Consider the following 17,908-nt stretch of genomic DNA (forward strand, 5'->3'; position numbering starts at 1 on the left):
AAAGCTCCCCTAGTGGTGCTGTTCTTTGGATTCTGGCCTATGTTAAGAATGGGATGATCACATCCTCCCCGCCTTCTGATTTGCCTCAAATTATCTTAGGGTTTTTTTTCCTAATCAGAAAATGGGGACAAAAGTACCTGGCAAGATGAGACTAGAGTGCTACTAGAAAATCAATATGGCTGGGAGTATGGAAGTACTCGCCGGAAGGTTCAAAACCCTCCAATCGATCCCTGCCTTGCCAATTAGGAAAATAATGCAACGATAGCCAGCTGAAGCACAAACGGTTGGAATCCTGCTGCCTTCTCCTTCATTAGTCAGCATATAAGTAGGACATCGCTACTTCTCTTTTGTCTCAATTATTCTAGTGCCTTTGCATCTATCAGCTAGAACATAAGGAATATTCAAAAATAATGAACCTCCATCTGTAGCATTTAGTATCACTAAAATCCTATCACTGCAGCACTGTCCCTCATTCTGCATATTGGTTGGAAAGGCTTGGGCACAAGTGAGTTTTGCAACACTTCTGTGTTAACCCTGACACCCCCAAAGTACAGAATTCAATTTCACAGGCAGCAAATTGGCAAAAACAGGAAAGAACTGCTTCAAAATTTTTGTTTGAGCTCTTTGGAGCCATTATGTTGGCAACAGATTTAGTTGTTCACTGCATTTTCTCACAGGATCACATGCTGTTTAAGGAAGGGACCTCCATTTCCAATCAGGAAACATAAAGACCTAGCAAATTTCCTCCTATATTTTGCCATGCCTTTGCAAATATGCTTATCTATGCATTACTGATAGTAAGTTTTCTGTACGCTGCAGTTTTGAGAACTTCGGATTAAGAAGTTTACCTTGTTCCCTAAGAACTTTTTGTTTTGGATTTGCTTCTAGTCAGTTTGCTTTTAATGAAATGTGATAAAAATCCCCACCTCCCCACCCCATTGCTATGCTCATGCCATCCCCTTCAAGCCTCTGAACTGGCAGCCTCTTGCTTTTCCCCATGGGCACACATTGCCAGTCCTTGCACTTAGGGTGCTTCATTGCTGTACCTGTCCTTCAATCGCTTGCATCTCTTTTTCCTCTGTTTATGATTACCACCTTCTGGATTCCTTTGCCCCAGCCCCCCTCCATGTTCATGCATGCCAGTACCCCTTCATTCTGCTACTTGCTATGTCCATTTCCCAACCCCAGTCTCAAGACGAGATCTCTGCTTTTCTAATCACAAACCCACATTCTCCTGCGGGAGGGCCTGTCCTGGATTGTGTGCATTGCTTTGTACCATTTACAATGTCATTCTAACATGAATCATAGAATAGTAGAGTTGGAAGGGGCCTATAAGGCCATCAAGTCCAACCCCCTGCTCAATGCAGGAATCCAAATCAAAGCATTCCTGACAGATGGCTGTCCAGCTGCCTCTTGAAGGCCTCCAGTGTCGGAGAGCCCACTACCTCCCTAGGTCATTGGTTCCATTGTTGTATGGCTCTAACAGTTAGGAAGTTTTTCCTGATGTCCAGCTGAAATCTGGATTCCTGTAATTTGAGCCCATTATTCCGTGTCCTTCACTCTGGGATGATTGAGAAGAGATCCTGGCCCTCCTCTGTGTGGCAGCCTTTCATGTACTTGAAGAGTGCTATCATATCTCCCCATAGTCTTCTCTTCTCCAGGCTAAACATGCCCAGTTCTTTTAGTCTCTCCTCAAAGGGCTTTGTTTGCAGTTGCCCTGCTCTGAACCTGTTCCAGTTTGTCTGCATCCTTCTTGAAGTGTGGAGACCAGAACTGGACGCAGTACTCAAGATGAGGCCTAACCAGTGCTGAATAGAGGGGAACCAATACTTTGTGTGGTTTGGAAACTATACTTCTGTTAATGCAGCCTAATATAGCATTTGCCTTTTTTGCAGCCACATCACACTGTTGGCTCATATTCAGCTTGTGATCAAGTCAACGACAATCCCAAGATCCTTCTTGCATGTAGTATTGCTGAGCCAAGTATCCCCCATCTTATAACTGTGCATTTGGTTTCTTTTTCCTAAATGTAGACTAAGCGACTGTCCTCCTGCCAAAGGGATCCCAACAATTAAACATTGGTCTATAGCCAGTAATTTCTGTGCCTGGAGTTGGCTCTCAATACTTTATCGAACCCCAGTGGAATATAATCTTACCTTCTGGGAGATTAAATATATGCAATAACGTACTAATATAAACTGGGGAGACCCCTGGATCTACTCCTGTACAATCTAGCAAGTCAAGAACGGTTTTGCTTTTCACCTTGCTGTTCTACAGTGAGCCAGATTAGAAGCTGCAGGCTAAAAAACAACGACAAACAAGCACCCCTGCTGGTTGCAGGAGAGCCACATGCCTTTTATATCCCACTGCCTTTTACATGTATTCAGTGGCTGAAGATGCTATACTGTGTTAGGCTACAGGTATGAAGCTGCAAGGGTGTCACTTTACTTGGCCTACTTCATTAAGCCTCTTGAGAGATGGCTTCTGAGTTTCACCCCGAAAGCATGCTTAATTATTAAAAAAAAAAAGACACAACTTTTTAATAGCTGTAAATGTTAGATTATATGTGCCCCTATTTTCCCCACTTTAGTAAGGCAACTGCAACCTCTCTACATAGGAAAAAACATCCTAGTTATGTTAAAGTGTTTGTTTGCTTCCAGTAAAATAGGAATCTTCCCTCAGAAAAATTAGTCTTGATTTTAGTTCAGGTCAGCAAATTCTGTAATGTATTTCCATACGTTTCAATGCATAGCTTGCCCAATTAAAACAATCATGCATATCCCATGAAAACAGAGAAAGCTACTTAATCTGAACAGCTGCAACACAAAATGAAAACGAAGTGACCAAAATGCATAACAGTTACTTGTTTTTCATCACTACTTCTAGGGCTGTTAAAGGGTTAAGGCTAATGTGTATAAGGAATTCCTGGTTTTGAATACTTCTTCCAAAGAATAACTTGCAGGATGGATTTTAACAGAAAGCAAAATGGTAAAAAAATAAAACATCAGGTAAGTGGAACTGCAGAAGAAAGGACCTCACAGTCAGTTTCCTGGATTCAATTTTATGGTATGCATTTCTGATAAGACAGAACAAGGCTTATCTTGTTTTTATGTCAACTTCAGTAATGAAAACCAAAGAAATAAAGAAAATCAAGTATCTTGATACATTTGTACTGACTTAAGTAAAGATCTCCTTCATTGCTGTTTAAACCCTCTGTATCCTAGTGTTGAGAGCCAGTGTGGTGTAGTGGTTAAGGTGTTGGACTGTGACCTGGGAGACCAGGGTTTGAATCCCCACACAGCCATGAAGCTCACTGGGTGACCTTGGGCCAGTCACTGCCACTCAGCCTCATGAAAACCCTGTTCATAGGGTTGCCATAAGTCGGAATCGACTTGAAGGCAGTACATTTACATTTTTATCCTAGCGTAGGGATGTCTAACTCAGCTCCAACCCCCCCCATCTTTTACCTGGCCCTTGATGACAAGGACACTTTAATTAAGGGCCCTTCTGCATGCCCCCCTATCTCCAGAGGTGGCTGGGGTAACTGGGATGCTTAGGAGGGAATTTTTTGTAGCAGCACCCAGGATGTGTAACTCTTTGCCCCAGAAGATCTGCTCAGCTTCCTCTTTAATGGCATTTAGGCAGCATCTGAAGACTGTTGTTCCACCAACTGGCTTTTTGGCATTGGCTGACGGTATCTTACCCCCAGGACAGCCTTCTCCAACCTGGTGCCTTCCAAATGTTTTGGACTACAACCTGCATCAATTCTGCTCAGCATGATCAATGATCAGGGATGCCGCCCTGGGCTCCTACTGAGAGGAAGGGTGGGTATAAATCTTCTTCTTCTTCTTCTTAATTTATATTATTATTATTATTATTATTATTATTATTATTATTATTATTATTATTATTATTATTATTATTAAGAAGAAGAAGAAGAAGAAGAAGAAGAATAGTTGTAGTTCAAAATATCTGGAGGGCACCGGGTTGGGAAGGATGCCCTAAGATATGTCTTTATCAAACCGTCCTTAACTCTGTTGTCTTAATATTATTTGTTATATATTTATTATGACATAGGATTGTTTCATTTGTGATTATGTATACTGCCTTGGGTGTTTTAGAGATAAGGCAGAAAGATGACATATAAATATCTTAATTAGTTTAATCTGGACCAAGAGTATGTTAAAAAGGCTTATAGTTTTATTCCACTTTCCCAGAAGGGTATTTGGAGTTGAAGGGGACATAAGAACATAAGAAGAGCCTGCTGGATCAGGCCAGTGGCCCATCTAGTCCAGCATCCTGTTCTCACAGTGGCCAACCAGGTGCCTGGGGGAAGCCCGCAAGCAGGACCCGAGTGCAAGAACACTCTCCCCTCCTGGGGCTTCCGGCAACTGGTTTTCAGAAGCATGCTGCCTCTGACTAGGGTGGCAGAGCACAGTCATCATGGCTAGTAGCCATTGATAGCCCTGTCCTCCATGAATTTGTCTAATCTTCTTTTAAAGCCGTCCAAGCTGGTGGCCATTACTGCATCTTGTGGGAGCAAATTCCATAGTTTAACTATGCGCTGAGTAAAGAAGTACTTCCTTTTGTCTGTCCTGAATCTTCCAACATTCAGCTTCTTTGAATGTCCACGAGTTCTAGTATTATGAGAGAGGGAGAAGAACTTTTCTCTATCCACTTTCTCAATGCCATGCATAATTTTATACACTTCTATCATGTCTCCTCTGACCCGCCTTTTCTCTAAACTAAAAAGACACTTCCAGTCACAGGATGATGTAAAGCTACTTTAGATATCAGATGGTGAATTATTATTATTATAAATTATGTGCTGTTTGGTCCAGTAATGTTAAGGAAACATCTGAGAATTTAGCTAAGTTCTGAGATCTCAACGTTGGGAATTCAAATTTAGTTCTGAACACGTTATGCATTCCTTTGTCACTTTATGCATGGAAGCAGATTACACCATAACACTTCTAGTCATGCATGTCAGCAATACCACGATATATTAAATGGTGATAGCAGATGCTGCCATATACCTCTACTAAGGTCATTCTCAGAGCACTGACAGGTGAAGGCTCAATATCCACCAGCTGAACGGCATTAAAACTCTGAATGTCAAAGGTTGCACAAGGACAAAACACACACACACACACACATACACACACACAACAGTTAGAACTGCAAGGCAAACACAATTAGGCAAATATGGTTAGTCAGGGAAAACTCAGCCCCCTGCCTTTTATATACCCTTGGACTTGATGTAAACAATTTGCTGGAGATATTAAAGTAACTTATCTTTTGTTGAGGATAAACTCTGAAAACATCTGAATTTCAAGGGCAAGTTTTTTGTTTCCAGCAAGCATACCCAATTCTTATCTGCCTTTCCTCAAATGGAGCTTTGGGGTTAGTAGGCCAAGGCCCTTTGTTTCCCCCTTGCTAAATACACTTTTCCAAATTGCTGCAAAAAAGCCTTTAAAAAAACAAACAAACTTACACTTAGGAAATAGAAAGTACCAATTTAAACTAAGTGTAGAAAACAGCCCATTAGCCACCTAGTGAGCTCTCGCTTAATGTGAAAATCCTTGAGTGTCATATTCAGGGACCTCTCAAATATTTGGAAAACAGTAGTATTTGGAATATTATCAGCTGATATAGTACAACTGACCATTCTTTAAAATTTGATAAGTTTTTAGCAAACCCCTTCCAACCTCCCTGGTATTTGTAAATTGCTCTCAACATAAAATAAATGAATTAGGAAGATTTTTTGAGGACCCAAATCACAAAACAGGCAAGGTAACAAGAACGGTAGTGACCACATACAAGGCAGATACACGGCAACAACACTGGGATGTTTGTTCTACATTTATATATCAGTGGTAAACATGAATTAAGTAAAGAATGGATCCTCTGCATCCCAATATTATCAATGAGTGTCAATGAACAGATGTTTCAATAAGCTTTATATTTAACTCCACCAGTGCAAATGTTCAAACCCTTTCATGCAGCAGAGAATGGGACTGTCTCAACCTGGCCCACCCTCCATGGAGTATTTAACCTATACAGCATTTGCATGTTCTATTTTGCATTTATGTAGGGATCCTGCATGCACAGAACCCAACCCATCTGTCTGATCTGTACAGCTCAGTGTTGTGGTATGCCAGATGGACCTGTTTGTGTTGGGCCCTATATACGAAGGCCCCAATGCACATAGGAAGTCCAGTGTGCAATACTGGGTGGGGAAGATCCACCCTGAGCTATTGGGGCAGGCTAGTATGATCCTGATCTCCCCCCCCCCGCCCCATATGGTTTGAATGTCCGAAAAAGGCCAAATGCTCCACTACTCACAATTGTGGCCATAGTCCAAGGCAGAGGTAGGTGCACTTAAGCCCACTAATTTTAATCAGCTCAAGCACACCTAATTCTGCAATAAGCTATAAGCTATTGTGGGTCACAATCCATTGCTCCTTGTCTGCTGAAGAAAGGCCAAGAACCCACCCTATTCTTGTGATTGAAATGTATTTTAATTCTTTTTAATACTGTATTTTGTAACCCACCCTGAGACCTACTGGTGAAGGATGGGCAAACAACAACAACAGCAACAACAACAACAATAGGCTGAGCATTGTTGCAAAACTCTTGGATAGCACATCAGCATGGCCCTCTCTATAGAAGCATGGATTTTAGAATTTCTTGGATCATGTCCATGCAGACATCTGCACACAGCAATTTCTGTGCATAAAGACCTTGTTCCACTTGCAAAAACGACTTCCATAGATTGTGGCCCATTCAAAGCATTAAACAAAGGAATGAAATAAAGGGTTTTTTAAATAAAAAATGCCCTTACGGTGTCACTGTCACAAGGCTGGAACTGGAAGGGTTGAGGTTTATGAAATACAGAGTTCTCTTGTAAGAATAGTTGAAAATTGTAATCTCGCACTACCTGAAAGAGACAATAAATAAGTTTACATGTATTTATCCCCCTGATGTATAAAAAAAAAGCAAGAGAGAGAAAATTCAAAGAAAGTGTAGTGCTGTAATTATCAAGCCAACACATTTTTACAACTGCAATACATACAGGTTGGTAGGCACCCCATGGAGAGTATGCTTATTGATCTTAAATAGGAATGCTATTCAGAAAACATTCAAATACATTTGCGATTCCAGAATCTTGTGCAGCCACCTGCTCAATCATGCATGCCTTATTTATCAGGGTGTATTTTAATTCTTACGTTCTTTAAACTGGGTTGGAGCAGTTTAATTTTTTAAAAAAGAAACACTTTATAGAATCATTTTATATGTTCCACAGAACATTAAGTTTCAGGTTGAAATATAGTACAGGAAAGTAAAAAGGTTTCTAAAGAGACTCAGGAAGCCAGGTTACAGCATCATGAGCTTAGAGGTGGCAAGGGTGGATTAACCACAACATCAGAAAAACTACTAATCGCAATTTCAATACCAGCGAAAGTGCACAGTTAAAACGTTGCGGTTCTGAGTTTTATATGGGTTGCTCCACTTGGACTGTATAATTTCTGTCCTGCGCATAGATGATTGGATAGAGCCTGAGTGATGTATTATGTGTTACATATGATGGATTAAAGCTGCCACCTAAGGGAGACTTTGTAAGCTTTCCCTAACGAAAAGCAATACCACAGAATATTACTCAAGCAAAGTATTGTTTAAGAACTTTTAACCATTTTAAAACTGTCCTCACTTTGAGGATCCCAGGCCAACTTTGGTAAAAGAAACCTCAACATTGGATTGATGATGCCTCCATTGGAATATAAATGGAGTACTGGAGGGTGGTATCAAATTTTTGCCCCTATTTGTTCCCAGATATATGAACCTGTCTTACACCAAGTCAGGCCATAGGTTCATCTAGCCTGCTACTACTTAGTCTGATCGGCAGTTTTCCTGCATTGCAGGCAGAAGCATCTCGCCGCCCTGTTACTGGAGAACTTTAACTGCTGCCAGGGACTGGTCCTCACTCTGCATTTAGTTAACTATCATGCTATGGCCTCCACCTTACTGCCAGCTCCATTATGCTGGTCTCTCTTCCACCACGGCCCTGTTATGGTGCTTAGTGTAAGCGTTGTGCCAGTGAAAGACTCCATTCCCTGGCCTTGACCTCTTTGGGTTCTTCCCATTTTAGGAAAGCCATGGGGGTCCACCCTCTCCCAAATATAAGGAATTCATTCATTGAAAAACTTACCCGACTGGACGTTTCCAAAAGAAACTGGAATGTGCTTTGTACAGCTTGGCATATTTCTAATTCGGTCCTGCTGAATGCCATCAAATAATCCTTAAGGTGATCATATACATTCCCATCAAGAGCCTGTATTAAAAAAGAAGTAAAAAAAATCATGCTGACCATGTGGAATGAATATTTGCTAACTATATTAGATGTACTGATCCACCTTCAATTGCTATCTGTTCCCACTAGTTGGCACTACAGAGTATTCCAAAAGCCAACAGGGGTTAAGAAATATGTTTTTGCATTTCAAAAAGGAAGGTGTATCTATTGCATACATTAGAGGTATCACATTCGACTAAGATATTTTGCTTAGAAAGATTGTCTTTCATCAAAAAAGTGTCTGGCCCTACAAGAAATACATAATTTCTATCAGATTAACATAACCATGATTTATACAGTTGTTGTTCTGCAATTCCACTTACATGGGGGAGTAATAATAAAGATGTTTAATTATACTCTAATTGTTAATTTATATCACAATAGTTGATTAACCATAGCAGGTATCTCTTGGGTTTCCAGGAATTTATATTTACATATATCAAAATTCACACATTTAGTAATCCCCACTCCACCCCAGCAATGCCCATAATTAACAAAGTAGCATAATTAAAGGTAGACTTTCATATGCCATATCAAAAGAGCTCAAGCTATATGCAATGCAATCTCTGACAATCTTACATATTAGCATGGGGCTATTTTGAAGATCTGGGACAAAGCACTCTGGGAGTGTTTAACCCTTTCTCTAATCTAAATCCTCCCTTTCCTCAGCTGCTATTGGCTCTTAAAGGGGAGGGGAAAAGATACAGACAGCATCTGTACCTGTCAAACATTACATCTAGTTTGGCCCAAGCATTAATGATTAATTAATAAGAACATAAGAACATAAGAAGAGCCTGCTGGATCAGGCCAGTGGCCCATCTAGTCCAGCATCCTGTTCTCACAGTGGCCAACCAGGTGCCTGGGGGAAGCCCGCAAGCAGGACCCGAGTGCAAGAACACTCTCCCCTCCTGAGACTTCCGGCAACTGGTTTTCAGAAGCATGCTGCCTCTGACTAGGGTGGCAGAGCACAGCCATCATGGCTAGTAGCCATTGATAGCCCTGTCCTCCATGAATTTGTCTAACCTTCTTTTAAAGCCATCCAAGCTGGTGGCCATTACTGCATCTTGTGGGAGCAAATTCCATAGTTTAACTATGCGCTGAGTAAAGAAGTACTTCCTTTTGTCTGTCCTGAATCTTCCAACATTCAGCTTCTTTGAATGTCCACGAGTTCTAGTATTATGAGAGAGGGAGAAGAACTTTTCTCTATCCACTTTCTCAATGCCATGCATAATTTTATACACTTCTATCATGTCTCCTCTGACCCGCCTTTTCTCTAAACTAAAAAGCCCCAAATGCTGCAACCTTTCCTCGTAAGGAAGTCGCTCCATCCCCTTGATCATTCTGGTTGCCCTCTTCTGAACCTTTTCCAACTCTAGAATATCCTTTTTGAGATGAGGCGACCAGAACTGTACACAGTATTCCAAATGCGGCCGCACCATAGATTTATACAACGGCATTATGATATCGGCTGTTTTATTTTCAATACCTTTCCTAATTATCGCTAGCATGGAATTTGCCTTTTTCACAGCTGCCGCACACTGGGTCGACATTTTCATCGTGCTGTCCACTACAACCCCGAGGTCTCTCTCCTGGTCGGTCACCGCCAGTTCAGACCCCATGAGCGTATATGTGGAATTAAGATTTTTTGCTCCAATATGCATAATTTTACACTTGTTTATATTGAATTGCATTTGCCATTTTTCTGCCCATTCACTCAGTTTGGAGAGGTCTTTTTGGAGCTCTTCACAATCCCTTTTTGTTTTAACAACCCTGAACAATTTAGTGTCGTCAGCAAACTTGGCCACTTCACTGCTCACTCCTAATTCTAGGTCATTAATGAACAAGTTGAAAAGTACAGGTCCCAATACCGATCCTTGAGGGACTCCACTTTCTACAGCCCTCCACTGGGAGAACTGTCCGTTTATTCCTACTCTCTGCTTTCTGCTTCTTAACCAATTCCTTATCCACAAGAGGACCTCTCCTCTTATTCCATGACTGCTAAGCTTCCTCAGAAGCCTTTGGTGAGGTACCTTGTCAAACGCTTTTTGAAAGTCTAAGTACACTAGGTCCACTGGATCACCTCTATCTATATGCTTGTTGACACTCTCAAAGAATTCTAATAGGTTACTGAGACAGGACTTTCCCTTGCAGAAGCCATGCTGGCTCTGCTTCAGCAAGGCTTGTTCTTCTATGCGCTTAGTTAATCTAGCTTTAATAATACTTTCTACCAGTTTTCCAGGGACAGAAGTTAAGCTAACTGGCCTGTAATTTCCGGGATCCCCTTTGGATCCCTTTTTGAAGATTGGCGTTACATTGGCCACTTTCCAGTCCTCAGGCACGGAGGAGGACCCAAGGGACAAGTTACATATTTTAGTTAGCAGATCAGCAATTTCACATTTGAGTTCTTTGAGAACTCTCGGGTGGATGCCATCCGGGCCCGGTGATTTGTCAGTTTTTATATTGTCCATTAAGCTTAGAACTTCCTCTCTCGTTACCACTATTTGTCTCAGTTCCTCAGAATCCCTTCCTGCAAAGGTTAGTTCAGGTTCAGGGATCTGCCCTATATCTTCCACTGTGAAGACAGATGCAAAGAATTCATTTAGCTTCTCCGCAATCTCCTTATCGTTCTTTAGTACACCTTTGACTCCCTTATCATCCAAGGGTCCAATTGTCTCCCTAGATGGTCTCCTGCTTTGAATGTATTTATAGAATTTTTTGTTGTTGGTTTTTATGTTCTTAGCAATGTGCTCCTCAAAATCTTTTTTAGCATCCCTTATTGTCTTCTTGCATTTCTTTTGCCAGAGTTTATGACTATTAATATGACTATCCACTATTAATATCCACAAGAAAACTAGCATAAGCCACTGTGGTGCAGTAGTTAGAATGGTGGACTAGAACCTAGGAGACCAGGGTTCAAATACCCACTCAGCCATGAAGCTCACTGGATGATCTTGAGCCATTCAGTGTCTCACAGGTTACCTTACCTCACAGGGTTGTTGTGAGGATAAAGTGGGGAGAGGGGCAAGCATGTACACCACACTGAGCTCCTCGGAGGAAAGGTAGGGTATAAGTGTAATAATAAATAAAACAAACATTTTTTAAATTATTTTAACTTTACAGACCACCCAAAGAACAAGTAGACACCAACATTTCCTTATTCAATTTACTCTAATAATCTTATGGGAAACATCACTATTTATGGATTACGAATTTACGAATCAAATCAAAACATTACAGCACTCACACTGAGGCCACCAAACGTCCTTCTTTGCAGTAGTGCAGAATTTAGAAGTGCTCTGCTATGTGCAAGACCCGAATCATGTACACCTAACTCAGCAATGTGAGTAGGTGTGCACAACTGGGGCAATGAACACAACACGTCACTTCTAAATGCTATGCTCACAGCACTGAGAACTACCACAATGAAAGTCTTTGCAACAGCCCCCTTTGCTCCAGCAACAGAGAGGTTTCATTTAAACTTCATGACAATGGCAGTTAATAAACAGCTGGTTTGTCCCTTGCTGCTGTGCCGTGTCTCTATTCCCTCCTTTCCCTGTGTCTCCATTCCCTCCACTGTTATACGCTTTTGTCACTTTGCAGAGAATTGTCAGAGGTTCGTCCAAGTGAAAATGCAGGCTGTGACATTTCTAGTTTTGCAGGAAAAAGTAGAGAATTATTTAAAACTAACAGGGTTGTAACTTTCTCATTTTACTTACAGCATACAAAGAGGGTAACTCTCAGCTTAAAGTGGTCAATACAACCCTGGATTTTGTGGGAAGCTAATTAAACAGGAGAACATTCAGCACACAAGCTGGACTTTCTGTTTTAAGTGTAACCAGCTGAGATAAAGCAGGGACTCAAAATTTTTTTAATTTGCAGCAACCACACACAAGAGATATGAAGCAAGCATACAGCCATGGCAGGAACCTCATAGCTGCAAACTAAACTTACTTACTAAGTGCAAATCCTACAGCCACTCAGAAAGGGAAATATATCACACTTCCACCAGTGTTTTAATGGTTGATTCTTGTTGGCTACAAAACCATTCATATTATATTTAACAAAAGGCAGAGGAGTGAATTAAGTGACTGGTGGTCATTATGATGGCTGAAGCAGAGTGGAATGGAGGTAGAGCCTGGGTAGTGCATGAACCTCTGGGGGTGCAATGTATCTCTGTTAGGGTTGCCATATTGCCTGGTTAGTGTTGTTCTGTGTGACGCAGCGAACCCAGTTGGCACAAGAGATTGCTGAGAGTATCCCGGTTAAAGGATTTCAGGTCCGGTAGAGATTCAGACACGTTAAAAGGTTTAAGAGTCTTTATTCCAAAAGACATTCAGTTACAAGAATCACTAGCTCCACTACAACCCCCACATTGCTTTTGGTTTGCCCAGCGCTTTTATCTCATTCCGTGCCCTTGCTCAGCAACATCTGCAGTTTGGCCTTGGCACGAACACATTGCTGGCTTAACCCCACAATTGCCTGTTTTACTGTCCTTGTGGAAATACATTGCTTCTGAGCACACAACAGTTAGCCGGGTTTTACCCGGATTCTTTGCATGCCACCCGGCGCCCGTTTAGCCCCTTAGGTGGCCCGGATTCTCAGCTTTAATTAAAAAAAAATTAAGTTTCTAGGTGGATCGGTTCTCGAGATATACATCAAAACGTCAGCCGCCACTCCCGAGTGTTAAATCTTTCTTTAAACAGTACTGTATAGCACTTCGTAGCTTTAACCCTGCCCGTTCAGGATTGCAGCCAATCAGTGAAGCCAGGGTTGTGTTTCAGTTTCACTGACCTGAGGCAGTGTCTAGAAAACCTCATTGCAGTGGCAGAAAATGGTGGTTTCCCCCCGTTTATCTGAAAATCTCATAAACTGGGTAAGTGTATACATTTCAGTTTTTTTTCCTCTTGTGTGCAGGAGTCAGATCCTGGGCAGTGTTTTGAAAAACTTCCCAATACTTGCTTTTGTAAAAGCAATGCTAATCCCATATGCCCAGAGTAAATCCCACTGAATTCGATAGGACTTACTTTTGAGTAGATATGGTTATGAATGTGCTGAAAAATCAATGGGAGTGAATGTAAAAAAGAATTGTGTTTGTGTTCTAATTCTTTCTCCCTTCCTCCAGTCCTATTTTAAAGCAAGTAGGCAGGGCTTACTTAGGTATTACCATTTTTATTCTGTAGGAAACTAATACTGATTTTTTAAAAACTAATACTGATTTTTCTGCAATGACCAACTGGTTTGACAATAAACTGTTATATGGGCTGTATGTATTTATACATCTGCAGTGTGTGCATGAGCGTGTATGGAGTCTTATGATTCAGAATTTTGGGTTGTCTGAATGAAGTTGCTTATCACTTGAGGTTGCATTTCTGTCCCTGTTTGAGTAAGCCCCACTGTATACACTGGGACTTGCCTCTGAATAAATAAACCTAGGATTGCACTATAAATATCTTTACAGTTTGTGTAAATAACAAATATATTTGATAGTCATGCTTATATAAATATTTCTTCATTTATCATATTTTTGGTTTTTGGTTAGGAATCCTGACTGGTTGTGAGATGCTTAGTTTTCTGCCTTACTCATAGGAATCTTGTTGTGGTTGGTATGGTATTGCATTTAGGAAAGTGTTACTGCCTTTTGTGTTGTTTTTTTCCTATTTGCATTTCATTTATCTTTAACCTCACTCCATTACAGCCATAGAAGCAACAGCAGCATATGCAAGATAATTAACTCCCATTAGTGATAAGAGCAAGAATTTATAATTATTTTAATTAAAACAAGAGGCTTATCAGTACTTTGAAGAGGACCGGATATTTATTTTCTTTCTGAGCCCAGGACTGGGTCTTTCATGACGCCCGGTGGGGGGGGGGGTGCAGGAGAGTAGTCAATAAGACAGACATCCTGACATTGGTAATCTAATTAGCAAAGTATGTGTGGGGTTGTTGCACACTTCCAGGCCCAGTGGAACCTGTGTAGATGTGGTTGATCAAAGGGAGAAGAAATTTTGAGTTAAGCAAAGCTCTGCTTTTATAAAACATAAGAAACATACAGGACTTCCGGGAAGGGTGACTTAGCCTGTGCCTGCTCTTGAGACGGGCTCCTGCCTCAAAAGAAGCTTATTCAGATATATCAGTCAGATTTTTTCTTTTTTTTGACTGATTAAACTTCTCCCGGGTAGGGAGAAACGAAGAGATTAACCTCAAAGCCTATTTTTGTTGGGACGACCAGATCTCATTAATTTATGGGACGAGGTCCAGCCGACGAAGGTGGGACGGATTTTTAACAACAAGCTCTATCTGGAAAAGCGAACGTTCATCTTATCTTCTAAGAGAGAACGCACTAACAGGCAAGCACCCTTCTTTCTATATTTTTCTTTTACTTGACTTAAATTGTTGCTGTTTAAAAGAGATTTGCCAGATTGATCGGTTTTTGACATCTCACTGGGGAGCCATAACTTCTCTCTGCTACTCACTAATTAATAGCTTATCTCTGTTTTTGTTGCAAAAAGCTGTCCTGGATTTGCATTCTAAAGATATACACAGAAGAGGGATTTCTATTCCAGATTTTTATTTTGAAGAATATTATATTGTCTGAGACTACTCTCTTTTTGGTCTATTTTATTTTGACGAATCTGTTTTCTGACGACCGCCATTAATTGTTTCGATCCTGGGAACTGCATTTTGTTTACTTAAACATGGAGAGATAAGGCTGTCTGCTCTGTTTATACTGTGATGTCACCAAGTTTGGAGTATTAACCCAATTGTTGCTGAAATAAGAAGTGGTTTTCCTATATTTTTCTTTTAAAATGGCAATTAAGAAAGTGGCTGAGAAGCTGGAAATAACTATGTTTCAGAAAATAATGGATGAGATTGAGATAACGAAACAAAACCTGCGACAGGGTTGTAAGGAGCTGAAAATTGAATTGAGTAAAATGAAGCAGGAGATTAAAGATATAGGGGTCCCTGTGAGAGAGGTGACCCTGGAAGGGGTCCCTGTGAGAGAGGAGACCCCGGAGATTGGAACAAACGTGGAACAGGAAAAAGATTTGGAGTCTATGGACTTTAGAAACAAAATCTATTGTTTGGAGACACAGGAGATTAAAGACATAGGGGTCCTTGTGAGAGAGGAGACCCTGGAGACTGGAACAGGGGTCCCTGTGAGAGAGGAGACCCTGGAGACTGGAACAGGGGTCCCTGTGAGAGAGGAGATCCCGGAGATTGGAACAAACGTGGAACAGGAACAAGATTTGGAGTCTATGGACTTTAGAAATAAAATCTATTGTTTGGAACTCAATGTTATCTCTGAAGAAATTAATGAAGATTCTAGAGATAAAGTTATCAATGGCATGGATAATCTTCTGGACTGGAATGATGTGATGGAGCCCAATATAGAGAAAATCTATGGAATTAACTGCAGCCATGTGACAATGGAAAAACTTTCAAGAGATGACCCAGTGTATTTTGAAAAAAAGAACAGAGATATGATTTTACAGCAGTATTTCAGCAACCTATTCAGAATGGATGGCAAGAAAATATTTGGGATAGAGGTAATTCCCATCAGACTCTTACTATATGACTATGGCTTTGACAGCAAGATTATTATGGAATACTGATAATGGAAGATTGGATACTGAAATTACTGGACTTAACAAGACTACTGAAGATGGAAGATGGAAAATGGAACTAATAGGGATAATAGAACAATGGCTACTGAAATTACTGAACCTAACAGATTCTGATGTGATGGATTAATTGAAATGTTTATTTTGACTATGGTTATGACAACAAGATTATCATAATTAGTAATGAGATGGATTAATCGATATGCTTATCTGGAAAAAAAAAATTGATAGATATATTTCTTAAAGAATTGAAACCTCTCTTTGACTTTTTGTGGAAAGAATAAAGTAATGTTTATGAGATTTGATGATTAAGTAAGATAACTATTGGAGGAAAGTGATTTTATAATATGACTTAAGAGACAGGATTGTTATATATTATAGACTTATAACTGATTTGATCTTTGACAAATGGGAAGTCAATATTTTACTCTTTATTTTTTATTTTTGTTTTTTTTTTGTTTTTTTCTTTTTGTTTAACTATTTTTGATTTTGTTTTTTGTCTTTGAATGTTTTATGATTTTGTCTTGTATGTTTTATGAAAACCTGAATAAAAATTATTGAAAAAAAAAAAAAACATAAGAAACATACAGATACTTCGAATGTCTGAGTGACTGCACAAGTGGAACACTGGAGGAACTTGTAAAACTTGCTGCAACAGTATTTAGAACTGAGCATGTGGTGTGAAAGACTCCTTTTCCTAACATTTTGGCTTCTTGTTTTTCTCCACCCACCACATCTTTGAAATATATCGTATATGGTTAACCGTACTGCTGCCCTGACTTACTTTGTTTGTTGCTATTTTGTGTTTTTATTATGTTTTTATATTGCTTGTGCATTTTTATTGTTTTTATTATATTTGTAAGCTGTGCTGAGCTCTGTTTTTAACAGCAGAAGGGCAGGATATAAATCTTCTTAATCAATCAATAAATATTCCATAGTGTTGGAAACTAGAGTCTAGGCATTTAAGGCTGAAAATGTTGCTTTTTAAAAGAAGATTTCTCACATCTTTCCCCCGTTTTTGGTGGTAATTCCTAGGCGCAAAAACAAATCATCCGGACAATCCAAACATTAATATGCAAATAATATTCATAATATGCAAATAATATGCATAATATGCAAATTAGCCTGCCCGGATTTGTGGGACTGGAATATGGCAACCCTAATCTCTCTGCATCTAGAAACAATGCACCCCCACCATGGGGTTCCTTTCAGTGAAGGCCAGTACGCACCAAGGGTACAGGGAAAAGGGGGTTACTTCACCAGGGGGGCATCCAAAACATACTTTCCCCCTCTAGCACAAGTGGCAGCCATTTATTTATATAGGTGCACACTCACTGAAGCAGAAGCCTGCAATAAATCCAGTTTCTTGGGAGGTAGGACAGATTTTGCCAGGTGGAGCTCATTTACTTTGTCACTTAAATGTATCCAAATTAGCTTATGTCAGGAACAATTTCTTGTGCAAATAATTGAAGCAGTAAATATTTGATATCTTAGTTGGACACCCCCCCCCGGTGTACTTGAATATTATCTCCTTTTAAAAACACGGATGCTGTAAGACTCAGCTAGAGGAAGATGAAAAGCTTCAGGAAGATAAGAGCTTCAACAACTGCTATCAACTGCCCACTTCCTAAATCTGAAACAGAAGCAATCATCAATGGTTTCAGGTTTGAAAAAGCCACAGTACTTTCAGGAAGTGAAACCAAGAGCACCAAGAGAAGCCGTGCGTTTATTTTTTAAACGGCTGGCTAAAACTCCAGCTAAAGTTGTATAAATTTTATTACTATTTCAAAGGCTCTTTATTTATTTATTTTAAATTATATCCCACTTTTCACCACCTAGGTCTCAAAGCGGCTTACAATAAAAAAATATACACTATACAAAATGTAAAACATAAATTAAACCTCAAAAAATTAAAACCTCAGAAATTTAAAAACTC

The 17,908-nt window shown here is 40.1% G+C and overlaps 1 protein-coding gene across 1 annotated transcript in view; it reads right to left on the reverse strand.

Moving 5' to 3' along the window:
- The window catches only part of FCHSD2 (FCH and double SH3 domains 2), a 197,825-nt gene that overhangs the window by 45,385 nt on the left and 134,532 nt on the right, over positions 1-17,908 (reverse strand). Inside the window, exons 9-10 of the mRNA XM_061629063.1 lie at positions 8,210-8,332; positions 6,845-6,940 (exon numbers count right to left, since the gene is read on the reverse strand). Coding sequence (XP_061485047.1) covers positions 6,845-6,940; positions 8,210-8,332 — 219 coding nt within the window. The remainder of the gene's footprint in view (positions 1-6,844; positions 6,941-8,209; positions 8,333-17,908) is intronic.

The sequence above is a fragment of the Rhineura floridana genome, chromosome 5 (genome assembly GCF_030035675.1).
Source record: "Rhineura floridana isolate rRhiFlo1 chromosome 5, rRhiFlo1.hap2, whole genome shotgun sequence".
NCBI lineage: Eukaryota > Metazoa > Chordata > Lepidosauria > Squamata > Rhineuridae > Rhineura > Rhineura floridana.